Source organism: Manacus candei, unplaced genomic scaffold (assembly GCF_025592945.1).
Source record: "Manacus candei isolate 608988 ecotype Guabito, Panama unplaced genomic scaffold, ASM2559294v1 h1tg000017l, whole genome shotgun sequence".
Classification (NCBI taxonomy): Eukaryota; Metazoa; Chordata; class Aves; order Passeriformes; family Pipridae; genus Manacus; species Manacus candei.
In genome coordinates, this window is record NW_026138065.1 from 22,713,288 (window position 1) to 22,729,009 (window position 15,722).

The window sequence follows — 15,722 nt, forward strand, 5'->3', positions numbered from 1 at the left end:
ACCGAGGCAGCAAGAGAGGACAAATAAGAGTTCTCAAACAAAACACTACAATGTCTCTCCCTGTCTCAGGGAAGAAACTGTATCTAGAACCACAGAAGGAACAGTAGCAGCACTGATTTTTAAAACTTTCACTTATTTGTAGGGAGGAGTTGTGAACAAAACTGAAATTTTTCAGTCATTGAGTACTAAGTTGGGCAAACATTTTGAGGGAAAGGAAAAAACCAGTCATGCTCTATTTTCACTAACTATAATTATTAACTCTTATTTTCTTTCGTTAAGGCTTTGTGCTCTCCCCAGGAATCCATCTGAGAAAAGCATGAAAACCTTAATCGTTTTAAGGTAAAGAGTTCACTGAGTATTCTACATCATACAAATGAACCTTCACAGTTCCAATGCATCCAAAATGTTATATTTCAGATTTTATTCTATGAAATACTGATGTTTCACATGCAATTTGCCGGAGAGAATAGAGATACAGTACTAGATAAGTGATATGCAAGTATATAAACATGCATAGAAAAAGACTGAAAAAAGCATTCCTTCTAAGAAATCAGAACTCATAGAACATTACTTTAAAATTGTAGAACTTTTGCCTATGCCTAATATAAAACAATGTGGGGGTTGAGACTACTTGATCAGGTCATATATAACTACAGAATTCAACCAAGCAAAGTAAGATTTCATGCAATATACCCTATTAAAAGAGTATGTTAAATACTGGTTTGGTATGAAAGCACATATATCATGATTCTCATTTTAACTACGAAGCTACTACTATCAACGTGGCATGGTATTAGAAAATCACGTTTTTCTATTTCTTTTCAAATAAAATTTAGTTACAAATGATGCTGCCACAAAACAAAGCAATGAAGACATGAAAAGCCAGCATTATAATTGCAACCAAAAACCTGACAAACCATTTAATTATGGATTCCATAACAAACGTGCCTATCTTACATGAACTGGACAATGGAAAGGATATAAGCCAGTTGGGATGAATGTTTTCTTTTTTTTTTTAATTTTCTTGCTCAGCTTTTTCAGTTGTCATCTGCTGTATGACAACTCATTCAACCTGCACATTGGATTAGGCAAGGATTTCCAAAGCATTTGCATGCTAGGTCGTATTTACTTCTCTCTTTCTTGTCCAATGTTGTATGATCATTGAAAAAGTGTTTTGAATCAAAGGCAGCACGCTTGATAAAAGAAAGACCCATGAGTTTACTCAAATTAAGCAATTCATCAATGAAACACAGGAAGAGCATCTGGACAGAATCTAAGCACCAGCCATGGCTACTTGAAGTCCACTAACTGGTCCATAAAGAGCAGCCTTCTTCCTCAGATCCTCAGCTCCCACTGTGGTGTGAAAATGATGCAAGCTGGCTGTTTCCCTGGTCTGTAACAAGTAACATTTACACTCTTAGCCTGACATTTCTCTTACAAGAACATACAGAGTCAGGCATTAAACACTTTTTGAAACAGGATGATGATATATCAAGGTATTGTCACAGCTATTCATTCTCCCTTCCCTAAACCTGCAATCTCTCTGAGGCTTCGCTAGCTGCTATAATTGTGAACATTCAACCAAACTTTTCAAAAATACTTAAGCACACATTGACTGTATGCAAAGAGCTAACTATATGTTCACATTCCCCAGACACAAACTAGGCATCCTTAGACTTAACACAAGATACAATGTGTGTCTTCTAGGCAGTGTATCTTAGTAGGAAACCCCCTTTTTTTTTTACTTTGTCTCCCTTTCAAGCCTGTGAAAAGCAGCGATACAGACATCAGACTCCTCGCTGTTAGAATTAATTCACACCACAATTCTGTTCAATAAGTCGAGTCTGCAGTGTTCTTTCCGCAGGATATTAATCTTTCTAAAAGCATTCTTGCTCTTCTTCACTGTTACCATCTAATAGCAGTAATTACTTCTTGTTCTGTGTTATCAGATGTCACAGGTATTAAATGACTTTTTTTTTTATCATTGGATTGAAGTATCTAAAGAAGATTTTCTTTAAGAAGCAATCACTGACAAAAGGAAGCACAAGAGCTCTGGTTTATATGGCTACATTTGCAAAGACGGATGCAGCAGATGTGCCCACAAACATAAATAGTCATTAAGGAGGTCAGAAAACTGCATCTGCAGAGCTAACTACACATCCATTCTTTATATGCACTCCTGCCTAAACATAGTGACTTAGAAGCTACATTCACATGCCAACCATCTTCTACAATATTACGTAAATGACATATTTAATAATCAGTAATTTAGTAGATCAGCTTGGATTTTTGGTACACAGGGAACTACAATACCATCTTTATATATGGGAGATCATGACTGGAAGACAAAATGGGTTCCTAAGGACAATCTAGAAAGCATAGCAGAAAATAAACATTAGGATTTTTTATTATATATATGCATTCACAGTATATCTTCATCAATTGAAATTTAATCACCTTTTTACAATTTAGAGGAAAAGGCAGGTTTTGGGGTAGTTAAGCCATGTATCATCAATACCATGAAGCTAACCTATCAGTTATAATAGCTCCTATAAAATACCAGAGTGAAATTGCAATAAGCCTAGAAAATGGGCTACAAATCCCAGATATGCTCAAGCAAGCACTGAACCAAAAATAAAAATAGGTAGATAGGAAATCAAGAACTAGAGAGCATTCATCTAATTCACGACCACTAACACAGAGATCACAGGCCAAGGTTTTAAAGCATCTTATTCAGCTCCAAACGGCAATTACTGGACAGAGACTTCAATTATAAAAACCTTCCCTCTGCAAATTGAGTTAAATTTCGATAAGTTCCTTTCTATTCTCTCCACATATAACAACTCTTACATTTTTCAGAAGTACCTTATGCTGTTTAGGCAAACTAAGATTTGAAAACACGTAATGTTCTCAAATAATAAAGAACATTCATGTTGTAGTATTTATTGTACTGGTCTATGTTTATCACACCTGATAAAGAAACTCCCACATTCTCTTTCTTGTCCAAACACTATCCTGATAAGAAAGGAAAAAACTGTGCTACAATTAATACATTTTAACGTTTTAATTTAAAAAGTCAAATCTCTCTTCTCATGCCCTCCTCTAAAGGAAAAAAAAATAAAAATTCACTAGAAACTTATTTTAGAAAAAAAGCTATGGGAAAATACAATTACTGGATTGTACAAAAATGCAAGGACAGCTGTAATTTTTTTACTTCACTTATAAACATTGCTCCTAGAGCTGAAGGCACTAAAAACCCCAAACATCTCATTTGTAGTTACAGCCTTAGAAGAGGCTCAGTCCAAAGAAATGTGTGAGGCCTATGACAGGTGCATCACAAACTTGCTTTAAATTTTTTGAATACACCCCCTTCCCTTGACCACACAGATGTCACCCAAACAAAAGAACAAGGACACATTTTTCAAAGTAGGTTTTAGGGAGAAAAAATGTAAAACAAATCTGATTTGTACCACAAAGCATCCTAGAAATTTTTTATTACCGGAAAATCTTTGGTTTGATTTTCATCGTGGGAGAAGAGAAACATGTTTTCATATAGACATAAAGTACATAATGAAACTGTTAAACACACACACACCTGCCTGAAAATCTTCTCCTTCACTCAGTTCAAAAGAAGTACTGACAAACAGTATCCGACTCTTTCTGCCATTTGAGTACACACAAATATTCTATTACAGAGAATTGCAGTGAAAAGAGTCAGGGTCTTTTTACAAAGAGCAAACACACACTATCAGGCAGCAGTGGCACTGTAGTCTTACTGTTCCACTACCTATCTACAGCACTAGGGAACAAACATGAGAGGAACATGCTTTTTTTTAAAAAAACCTCTCAGAACAGCGCACAGTAGCTAACAATAATGAAAACACCTACCAGTGCATTCTGGTTTCCTGAAGCCTTTTTTATGTTTCTTGCTGGCATTCCATGAAGATGACTACATCTGCTCTGGAAACCTACAGAAAAAAAGGATGAACTGATTTAAGAATCCTTCTTATACCACAGAACCAATAAAATTCACCATTACATACCAATCTATAAATACAAATTCAGTTAAATAAAACCAACTTATTATTGTCAAACATTTTACTGGTGGAAACAAGGAACACAGAATGGGAAAAGTGAGAGAAAGGATAAATTGTAATGAAAATCAACCTTTCTGCAGCTATTCATACTGCCATCCTGGGTTCCATGCACAGTTGGCTGCATAAGCAGAACATACCGAACTACAGGAGGAAAGTGATTTTTGCATCACTTACAACTTCATTAGTACTATAAAACATTAAATCTGGCAAACCTGCAGAGATCAAGTCCTCAAAAACGATTCCAATCACCTAAAAAAGAAGTCTTACAAAAGAATTCAATACATTCAGTGTGCAGAGTAGTTTAAAAGTGATGTGACCACTGCTCACATAGAATTTGAATGTGAAAGGAGATCCTTGTGGCAGAGGGAAGGTACAATAAAATTCTTTGGTAGCAAACTGAGGTCTGACAACTTCTTTAGACAAGAGTGGGTTTCTAGCTGTAAAAGCAATCTAATGCTGGTAGAACTTACCATTGGTTACACTGGATCCACAGTTGTCTGAAGTGTTTTAAAGAAATAAAGAAAAAGGGTATTTTCTAAGTTACAATCTCAATCCTTGCTCTAAAGGAATCCTTGCCTCTTCTCTACAAACACTAAAGCCTGACCATAAAGCAAGGTAAAGCAGATGGTCATAGTAGTCTTTCCAGCCTTTGAATTAATGAACTTCTATAGGATTCTGTACATTATCACAGAAATCAGGAACAAAATTTATTACCTAGATTCACTTTAAATAATGCTTAATAATTCTCAATGCAAACATCAAGACAACAAATAAAAGAGCAGGCTATCAAAATGAGCTACTTTACATTTTCTGACTTTTCTGACATTTGACATTTTTTGAATTATTTCTCCCTAACGATACCCTTAAAATTAAATAGTTCAAGGAAACAAACTGGTAACTCCAAGATCTTGTCCACATTTTATATATATTATATAATCCACAGATATCTTTCTATTGTACCCAAGTGATTCTACAGCTTGCATTTGCTTGATTGGCTACTTACCTCTCCTCCCTGAACGGGACATAAGAGGGAAAGTACCAGTTAAGATACTTTCAAAGACTGGATCAGGCAATTCTCTCTCCAGTTCTGTGGAGTCTTCTTGTTCCCACCATGGAATCACTCCTGTAATTCCACATGCTCCACCAGATTCATTTTCATGAAACCAATCACTTTGCTCATCATCACCTGTGTGAGGGCAGCATCCCCAATTCCCCCCAAAAAAGAGGGAGGAGCAGAGAAGATAAAAATTAGATGTTACCATCAATAAATACTCTGACAGGATTATTATTTCTTTTGCTTTATAGCTGTATGACAATTACTTCTATATAGCAGTTCTATTTGGAAAATGTTTCTCAACAGCATGACATGCATTGCCATCAATGAAACATCATAAAATGTAATGTTTTAAAACCAATTTACAATAGTGAAAACAATAATAAACTAGTTAATCCCTTTGGCAATAACTGTGGGGAAATCCATTTAAGTTACTGCACTTTACATATTAACAAAAAACAAGCCCTAATCTCCTGCAGGGAATTAAAAGGTATAAAACTGAAACTAGTTCTTTGCAGCTGATAATGGTATATAATTAGCTTAATTTCATGATTTGTATGGCTAGTAAAAAGGGAAAACAATCATGAACAGATGTGACTAAATGAAGTTAATCTGATTAAGTTCATTTAGAAATAAGTTTTGAAAAAGTTGATTTTAAATGAAAACTGACAGTATCATATGATTGAGAATTATCCTGCATTATACTACAAAGCTGGTCATTTTTACTGACAATATTTGTAGATGTAGTATTTAAATACTTGGATTTAAAGAAAAAAAATTAAGACAAGACTGAAATCGGATCTTAAAATTAGCTCATAAACACACTGGGAACTAAAAATAAATTGTTACATTTATTTTAAAACATGTTCTTTCATACAAAACATGTAGTTTCAGAAGATCAGAAAATATCTTCAAAAGACATGGTAAATTTCCTTTTCTATGCCCAAAAATTAAAGTATGTGATGTATATTTTAATTCTACTTCAAACTATTCAAACCATGCCTCAATATTTCTGCATATAAATTATATGTTTGTAATTTAGATTTTTATTTGGGGAGAAACTAAGCAACATACAAATGCAAGAATAATTAGACCCAATTTTCCAGAATAAGAAAGCATCTGGGTGTAAAATTTCATTGCCACTCAACCCCACAATGGGAAAATAGAAATAATGAAAACCCAAGCTAAAATTTAGGAAAAATAAAATTCAAAACAATTTCTCCAAATAAATTGTTGCAACATAAAGAATATTTGAGAACAAGCACAAGTGAAAAGTTCTGTGAACATTCAATCAGGACAAGTACTTCAAGAAAATATAAAATAATTAAGACCCTTCACTAGTTACTTGCAGGTGAAATGGGATCTTTATGTCTTTAATGATCACTACTAAAAGCAAAATTAGCAGAGGCTAAACAACAGGACCTTTTAGATGGAGGAAGGAAGAAACAGAGGTGAAGAGATATATAGGTCAAAATAAGGTTTAAATTTCCTTGCATTCCTGGAGCATTTCAGATGACTCTCCCTATTCATTCTAATCCTCATTTATAGTTATGACAGTCACAAAGGTGTTCATCATTAATTTTATCCTCATTTTGTTACCAGTATGGGCTCTTTGGAGGACGTCTAAGAATACTGAACAGGGACAGTGGTGGTGGTGATAGAAAGAGAATTACACCTTTTAACTAGATTGATATGTGGTTCAGAATTAAGCTTGAAATCCTTTGTTTTGATTTTCCAAACTTTTATGTAGATAAACTTTGTCTGAACATTTTGTCATGAGAGCTGTAGACATGTTGACTAATAAGAAATACTATTAGGAACTCAAAAGTATTCTTGTTACACATAATTAATCTACAAAAGTAAGTACAGAATTCTGAAATGGCTCAAGGACAGAAGCCTGTAAGAGGCATGTTATGCAATCTCAGAAGAAAACTAGAATTTAAGACCATGATGGTGGACTGCATAATAAGACAAAGAGCAGCTATGGAAGAAAACCAGTATCTTCCCCGTTTGCCCAATAACAGCTCTTTGGGAAAAAAAAGGATAAAATTACTTTTCCTTTTTGTGCAATAGGAATATTAGTATATTAAGCAACAATCTTTTAAGATATCTTAATTGTTATGCTACTGTACACTTCCCCAAGCATTTCAGTTCATTACTGCCAAAGGCAGGTTTAAGATCTGAACCTCAGTCTTTTCCCACATGAGAGAAGAACATAGGTCTTTAGCTTCCTTGACTGTTTACTTTAAACAACTCTGAATTCTCTGACTATTTGAAATCATATTATCACCTCGAAGCAAGCACAAACCTATTAGTACTATTCTTATCCAGGTGAAAGCACTCACAGGCATTTTGTTTACCAGTTGTTCTACCTCGAAGGGTGACATTTTCAAAAGGAGTCAGGGAAGACCACTGCATTTAATCATATCCTCACCTCATATATATATATATATACACACATATATATGTATGTATATATATATATATATATATGTATATATATATAGGCAATAAAACACAGGGGGCTTCCAGCCCAAGGGTTTGGTAACCAAATACTAGGATTTTATCCTACTTAATTTGCAGTTCTCAAAAGGCAGTACAGTATCCATAGCAAATGTGATCTTACAAGAAGCAAAAATTCAAAGTAACACTTTTTACTTCAAAAGATTCACTACACTGTCCTTTCCTCTCAGAGATGTTGATTTAGCACAGGACTACAACAAGTTATCACATTTTTCCAAGGTACAGGGAAGGTAAAAAGACCTCCAGATCTCCAGGACTTAAGCCCATGCATTCTCCTAAACACATATATAAAGTACATCCAACTTGTTTGTTTATAATGCTAACGCTTAAAGGAATTACTTCAAAGTAATTTACATTCAATTATAACTGTACTGATCACAGAATCATAGTAACATAGAATGTTAAGGGGTTAGAAAATCAATTTAAGGCTCAGAAATGTCAACTTCAATCCTAAAATTATAGGCCAGTTTCTGGCTTAATTTATTTAGTTATTTTTAAGCTTTCCCCTCCACCCAATTATTGTTTCCCTAATTTTCACTCTATATTATTGAGTCTACATATTTATGTAATTACTACTCCACGTTAAATTACTTGCCGCCTTCTTTAAGAAGTTTAGAAAATTATTTATATGGGCTTCTGATGGTTTCTCTATGAACACAGACACTATTTGCATCACCATCGGTTTCATGTTCAGAAAAGCTTCAGCTCAATCTTATTTTAGCTAAAGCAGTGCAGGATTATAACCAACCAACTTCCCACTGCACACAAACAGACAGTTTTATCCCTCTTTCCAGTTTTATTTCAAAATGTCCAGACTACCCTTAAGAGCAGAGGTTACATGTGTTTGCCTATAACAACCACAACATACTCAGAGAGGCTACTGTGAAAAGAGTTTGGCATCAGTGTCCTACGAACAGCACTTGATACTGTGCTGCTCTGTTATCCATCAACCCGCACACAAGGAGCAGGAGCATGTGGCCTGTGAATACCCTAGGATTCCAGTCTCATTTCTACAGCCAGGGTACCTCTTCCTAGGCAAAAAACCCCCACTGCTAACAGCTGTAATAATCATTTGGAGACATCAAGAGATTCACTATAACACATATACAGAGAGTTTTAGGAAAGCAGAAGCTTAAGTTACCCATTCACAGAGGCACAATGCATCTTGCTCTTCATGTTCTACAGAGCTATCTTGACAAAAGGTATATATATATTATATAAATATTTAGGATTTCAGCTATTCAGGTCATATACAACAACTTCATGTTATTTCCGGTACACTTGCAAAGACTATAAACTTATTGGCCACAACAGTTCAAAACTGGTGTGATTACACTTTGCATTGCATACTCCATCTCTTTTATATATGGAGAACCACACCCTGTCACCTGCAGCTACTGACAAGCTCTACAAGGTCCAGATTTTTCCCACTAGAGTTCTCACGAGAATTCTTATACTGAACCAGTACTGGGTCATCTTTATAAAGGACACAGTAATGAATATTTGTTTAATCATAAAATAATGAAATGCTATCTTTAACTGCTCAGCCACATCCACAGCGGAACTCTGACATTCCCTGACCTTCTCCAATTTTAACTGTTTAACACTTTATTAACACAATATTCCTTCCTACTTGCTTAGATTTTAAAGGACATTTCAAATGCTTCATGCTGTGATTTAACAGGTCTTAAGTCAACTTTGAATTTCCCCAAGTGTACTAATAAGTGTAGATGAATGAGGAATGCAGAGTGTTTTATTTGCTATACCCACACTATAAAATTCATCGAAGAACATACTTGCAATTTGACTTTTTTTCCCCCCAAAACAGGGTATCATCCACTAGTGTCCGAGTAACGATAAAGTTTTGTTAACATTGTGTTGAAAGCCTAATTTGTAAAGTGCCTTTGTAAAGCAGATCCGTAAAATGCCTCAAAACTGCAAGTGATCCTACCAGTTAGGCCTATCATAGAGTTGTATTTTGTGTTGCAATGCAAGACCAGACCTTTTAGTTCAGAACTTTTCTTTTAAATTTTTTCTTCACCAGTTTTTAATAACTGCAAAGCAGACAATTATGAAAATTCCTTTAGGAATAAAAGGAGAGAAGAGGATAAAAAAGGAAAGTCATAAGGACTTTTCACACATAAGCTTCAGCTGTTCAGGTCCTTCAATTACTCTGTTGTCAGGCTCTCCCATCTCCATAGTATTTTGAATTTTTTCCTAACTATATTAAATCTTACCCCAAAACTGCTGAATTTGAAAACCTCTGAAAAAAGATACAACCCATAAAAAGTCACTTGAGGTTTGTTAATAGTTCAGCAGCTATCTTTTTCACTGACTGTACCTGCACTAAGCATTTTCCATGATCTTTAAGCTTCTGCTGACTAACTGTTCAGGGTATGCAGTGTTTCACAGAATAAAAACATTTGCCACATTGACCCTGAAAATATTGAGTACCAATTACTTCTGCCAGAAAGTGATAGTGGGACAGGGCACAGCAAGAGAGCTGCTTTTGCCCTCTCACATGTAAGCACTTGGATAACTTGGAAAAGGAGGACAAACATGGCTAGGCTGAGATGAGGACTTGATGGGAATAAAACAAATGAAACAAAAAGCTGTGAGTACAGGAGCTTTTAAAAATGTTAGATGGCACACCACATATTAGAAGTCGAACAGAGAATTTTCAAGTCTCAGGATTTTCTTTTATCATAGCAACTGATGACAATTAAAATGGATGTAGCACTGCCCCCAATTACAGCTACACCTGTTTTTTTTGAATCAAATTACAAAAGTTGAAATTCTTTCTCGGGTCTGTCCACAGAAGAGTACAGTAACTGTGGTGGAATTTATTTTCATATTATTTCTGTGAAAAATCAGAAAATATTAAAGGTTGCAAGGTCAGGCACTCCAGAGTTCAGAACTAAATACTCAACTATTAAATTGACTGGTCAAATGCTCCAAGAAACTGCTGCTTTAGTCACTTTCTTGCCTAGAATGTCTGTCCCACAGGAATAATATGCTTTGGAAATTAATTAGGGCTTTATAAGGAGTATTTGTCTGCAATAAATGAGATGTGGTTCTTGATTCAGAGACACAAAATGAACAAATGTTGCCCTGGAGAACAGGAACCTCTTGTCCTCTGCTACCCAAACTTCCAAGTTATGGCAGGCACATAATTTAAACCAAGTATTTCACCAGGTGACATTAATCAATCTCTGGTTCTCCACTTGACTTAGCAGAAACCTGAAGTCAGAAGCGCAGAAAATTTGAACTACAAATGAGGTCAAGATGCTGATGTTCTGAACATATATCCTGGAAGAGGCAGACTGGGAACACAGGAATAAGAGTCTTTAAAAACAGAAATCAGAATCAGCCAGTTCTTCTCTTAATACATTTTCATCCTGTCCTCTTCCAGCTTTGTTTATCTCACTTAGGCTTTTTCTTTGCTTTTATCAGATTTGCTTTCTCCTTCTTTCATTCTTGTCAATTTTGTATGTGTCTCAGTTCAGCTATATATAAATTTACAGAAATAAAATAACCTCACCTTACTTAATAATGGGAGTACAAATTACTAGCATTTACTATGAGGGGGGAATAAACATTATTCGAAAATAAACAGTTTTGGTTTTGCAGTAGGATCTCTGATAGTACCTTCATGGAAAAGTCTCACAAAATCAAAGCTCTAATGCAGATCTAAAACTGTCTGAGCTCCAGTGTGAAGCTAATGGTCTTCTGATCATACAAAAAAAATAATTAGTTCAAAGTAGAGATTAAAAAAATAACGTTTTATCAGGGCAATATCCTTTTCAGGTTTAATTACTATTGTTATTTTTATTTATATTTCAGAATACTATTTCAGATCTAATGTTTTCTGCTTGAAAATTGCAATCAAACTGAATCAAGATTCAAAAAACATACAGATAAAATATAAGAACTACAGTTTTACAATAAAGAGCCAACATCACACCAGTGAAAGAACACCATTGGTCACTGATCCCTCCCATTTTATCTTCCCACAAAATATATAAGAAAACCACAAAGCAACTGAGATGTTTTCAACCATATTACTCAAAGATTCAAATAATTTAATTCTGGATTTAAGGACAAACTTATTGATACAAATGTATCAGAAGGGTACTTAAAAATGTATGCAATTAGGAATATGATAGGTCATGTCCCACACAAATATAGATGCCAAACATTTTAAAAATGGCAAGTCAAAAGAGAAATTCCAATAGGGAAGCAAAAGCACATCTTTTTGACTTGTCTCATACTTAAAGAATTGAAATACTGAAGTTACGAGATGGATTTAAACTTTCAAAGAGAGCCTAAACTCTTAAAATTATGAGTTAGCACAACTGAAACCAGATACTCAGACTGGGAGATACAGTTTGTGTAGCACAAGCTATGATTAAGCAAGGAAGGTAACACCTCTGTTTTAAGTCATCTCCTTACTGTAATGTTAAAATATAAGATAAAAAAACCTCAAAAAACAGAAGAGACTGAATTAGACATTAGAGACAGAAAACAAACAAACAAACAAAACCCCCCAAACATTCCTTTAACCTACATTTGTGGAATGGGCCAGGATTTGTCTTCTTGCACCCATTCAAGTAGCCTTTGGCAAACCACATACAAAAATAACCTCCATTACCATTAACTTAAAATTTCCAACAGAAAAGCAAGTCTTAATAACTTGAGAGATTATTTTTGTCTCATTTTTGTATACTATCAAAGACAGTGAGTTGCTAGTCCATGAGCTGGGCACTAAGATGCATAATGCAGGTAAATGTGTTGTACCTAAAGATGGCAATAAAGGGTAAAGCTGATAAAAACACCCACCTTATGCTTCCATCCTCACTTGTTTTATCATATAAAAAATGTGAGAACATTATGCATACTAAAAGAAAAGTTTGAATCTTTGCTGAATCTTAGATGAAAGAAAATTTTTTCAGATGGGAGATGTTACACAGCATCCGTCTTCTAAGTCTAAATCTTAGACTGCTGAAAAAGTAGTTTGCTTGAAACTACTTTTCAAACAAACTACTGAATGAAAAAGAAGTATAAAATCCTGAAATTCTGCCATATCAATTTGGAGGAAAAGAAAGAAAAAAAGCCACCTCAGAAACAGTATGATAAGCAGTACTACAGAGTCCTGTCAGATTATTGGAGGAACTGAGGAATTAAAACTTAGTGCAGATGGATTTTTAGGGAGATGCTTAAGTTTTAAGTAAGTATATCATATTACAGAGACTACTGCTCAAGACAGCTTTTGACTGAGTCAGGCATTCAAGTCACCCTCTGATAACACGAAAAAAAGCAAAACAGAAAACAAGCTATACTTCAACTCATTAAAACAGTAATAGCAACTGAAATATAGTAATTAACCTATGAAATAACTTGTAACGCTTACAGAATTTCAACTGATGTGGTTTGAGGGGTGGAGAAGGGAAAGATTGTTTCAATACCTTGTCTTCCCTCATCATTGGTAAACAAACCAGCATCACTGCTGCTCAGACTGCTGGATTCACTGCAATAAGAGAGAGAAAGAAACAGATCAAAAGAACAATTGATCTTTCAGTCGTAAAATTTTAAGGAGACAAGGCTGTGCTCAGATTGAACTTAAGCCCAACAGAGATCGGAGAGAAAATAGGATGATTTTTTTTAATCAAACTGCAAATATCCTGGTTCCATTAACTACAAAGCGTATTATTTTTGGCACATAAAACCATGGGAATCTAATGGTACCCTGACAGTAAGCCAGATGTGACTGCTACGAGGTGCTGACACAATTGATGCATTTTATTATCTGCTTCCATCAAATGCTCACTGCTCCCTTCTTATGCTGTGCAATTCAGCTTGATCCTGGAACACCACTGCTCAATAAAATAGGAAAAGTCTCAATCAAAGGCAGACTAACCCTTCCTTCAGCACATGAAATATAAGAGTCTGAAAATGGAATTACCTTTCTGAACATCATTTGCAAATATTCTGGAAAAGACACTGCTTAAGGTTTCATGACATACTACTCTGACAAAATGAAAAAAGTTTATAACAAAGGTAGCCAATTAAATTAAAATAAAGGTCACCCTGAAGAAAATAAGTATGATCCATGATCATAATATTAACAAAACAAAGCAAGGTGTAGTCTACTTTTCCATGACTTCCAGCATGGCCTTAAAATTAGAATATGTGTTTACAACATCATGTATGCATATACATCTCTCAATTCAAAGACATGAGCAGGTATTCAGTTCTTTGCTCTATACACATTGTTACAAACAATATTCCAAGTCTCTAAAGAGTAAAACAGACTGGACTTTTTACAACACAGATCACAATTTGTTGAGTTTCACATGAAAAGATTTTTATGTAAACCTTTTATTTTGTTTTTTATCAGGAGAGTAGCTCTTTTAAAGAAATAATATTCTTACCAAAATTTAATCACATTTTACTCACATTGGGATCTAGAAGAATTTGAAAAAAAACCCCAAATACTTCTGTTCAGCACACAAATTCAAGTACATGCTATAAGTATGGCTAACCTTGATGTTTCATACAAGCTACTCACAAGAACTTTACGTCTGTTTACCTTTCTACACTTAACTCATATTACAATATGCATGCAGTCCTACACTCGAGAGTCAACTGGTTCCAATTATTTTTAGCTACTTTCTAATGATAAATTATTTTTATTTTAAACAACTAGAACACTTCAGAAAATTATTGCCTTTTAAATTCTAATGTCTCAAAAAAATAAGCCTCCTTTTTATAAAGCTTGTAATATGAATTATATAAAATTAGTCTCATTTGTGTTTAATTATAAGCATATATTTGGTCTTTTCCTCCCTCTCTGGGAGGCATCCCAACAGGATTTGAAACACAATATGGTAGCAGGAGACACAAAGCAGTGATTATTTTTTTAAAACACACATATATTATATAGACACAGGTCTGTGTTTGAAGATTAAGTTGTCCTAATCTTGGCTGTACCTTAGGCTTACCCATATTGCATAAGCAATACTTATGTTCTCTTTTAAACAAAATATAATCAGAACAGACTTAAGCACTTGCACAACTGCCCTATGCAGAAGAAAGATGACACGCATGCAATGAGAATGGAACCACCTTTCATGAGGGAGACCAAAACTTGAACTTTCTAATGTTGTGAATCCTTGTAACCACCTTCAAGCAAGCATCCCATCCTCACTTTAATTATAACATAGATGGCTTTACTATCCTTAGATTTCATTGGGCACAATTTTACATCACACATCTACAAGAAAAAACATTCCTTTTTCACAGATTTTTCTTGTCCACTTATTGTTTAATTGTACTTTTTAAAATGAAAGTTCATAAATCCTTTCAACCCTGATATTTCAGCCATTTTCCTACCGAAACTTCCAATTTTGAGAACAGTCTCCTCCCTTTTTTTAAATAAGATATTTTAATTGTGCAATAATTCTTACTAAAGGACTAATCAGTGCATGAAAATATAACCACTTGAAAATAAATTAAAAAAAAAAAGAATAAAAAAAAAAGTTTCAGAAAAAAACCTTCTCAAACTAACACTGTCATATCCATGGCAGCTACAGCATTCACCCTCCTCAAGCCACAGTCACATAGGGCAAGGATTACAGTCAAGATAATTGCTACATGGCAGTCATTTCACTAAATAAATTCAAAACCTCTGGAATTAATACATTAACATCTAAGTAACATGAAAGCTGTTATGATGGAATTTATTTTCAGTTTTAATATCATTTTGCACTTTACACTGCTAATTCCTTTGCTTTGTAATGAGAATTCCGCTCCCAGCATGACTTCCATGAAAAAAAAAAAGCCACAGACTCCTTTTAGTCCTATAAAATAGTGTATGCAAGCAAAAACTTGGAAGGAACAGCTATGCTATCCAAAAAGCTTTCACAGCTTTATTTCTGCACTTGTGGAAACAAAGAGGAAATGACTGTCATTTGCGGTTACCATCACAAACAAGCTGTCTGGTACCTTGGTTTTATATGAGACGTGGGCTTTGTCCTGTTCCCAGGAAC

General features: G+C 34.6%; 1 protein-coding gene across 1 annotated transcript in view; it reads right to left on the reverse strand.

Annotated features, from left to right (window-relative positions):
• GPATCH2 (G-patch domain containing 2) overlaps positions 1–15,722 on the reverse strand; it is a 123,477-nt gene that overhangs the window by 95,169 nt on the left and 12,586 nt on the right. The window contains exons 3-5 of the mRNA XM_051782980.1: positions 13,140–13,201; positions 5,101–5,283; positions 3,889–3,968 (exon numbers count right to left, since the gene is read on the reverse strand). Of these exons, the coding sequence (XP_051638940.1) occupies positions 3,889–3,968; positions 5,101–5,283; positions 13,140–13,201 (325 nt within the window). The remainder of the gene's footprint in view (positions 1–3,888; positions 3,969–5,100; positions 5,284–13,139; positions 13,202–15,722) is intronic.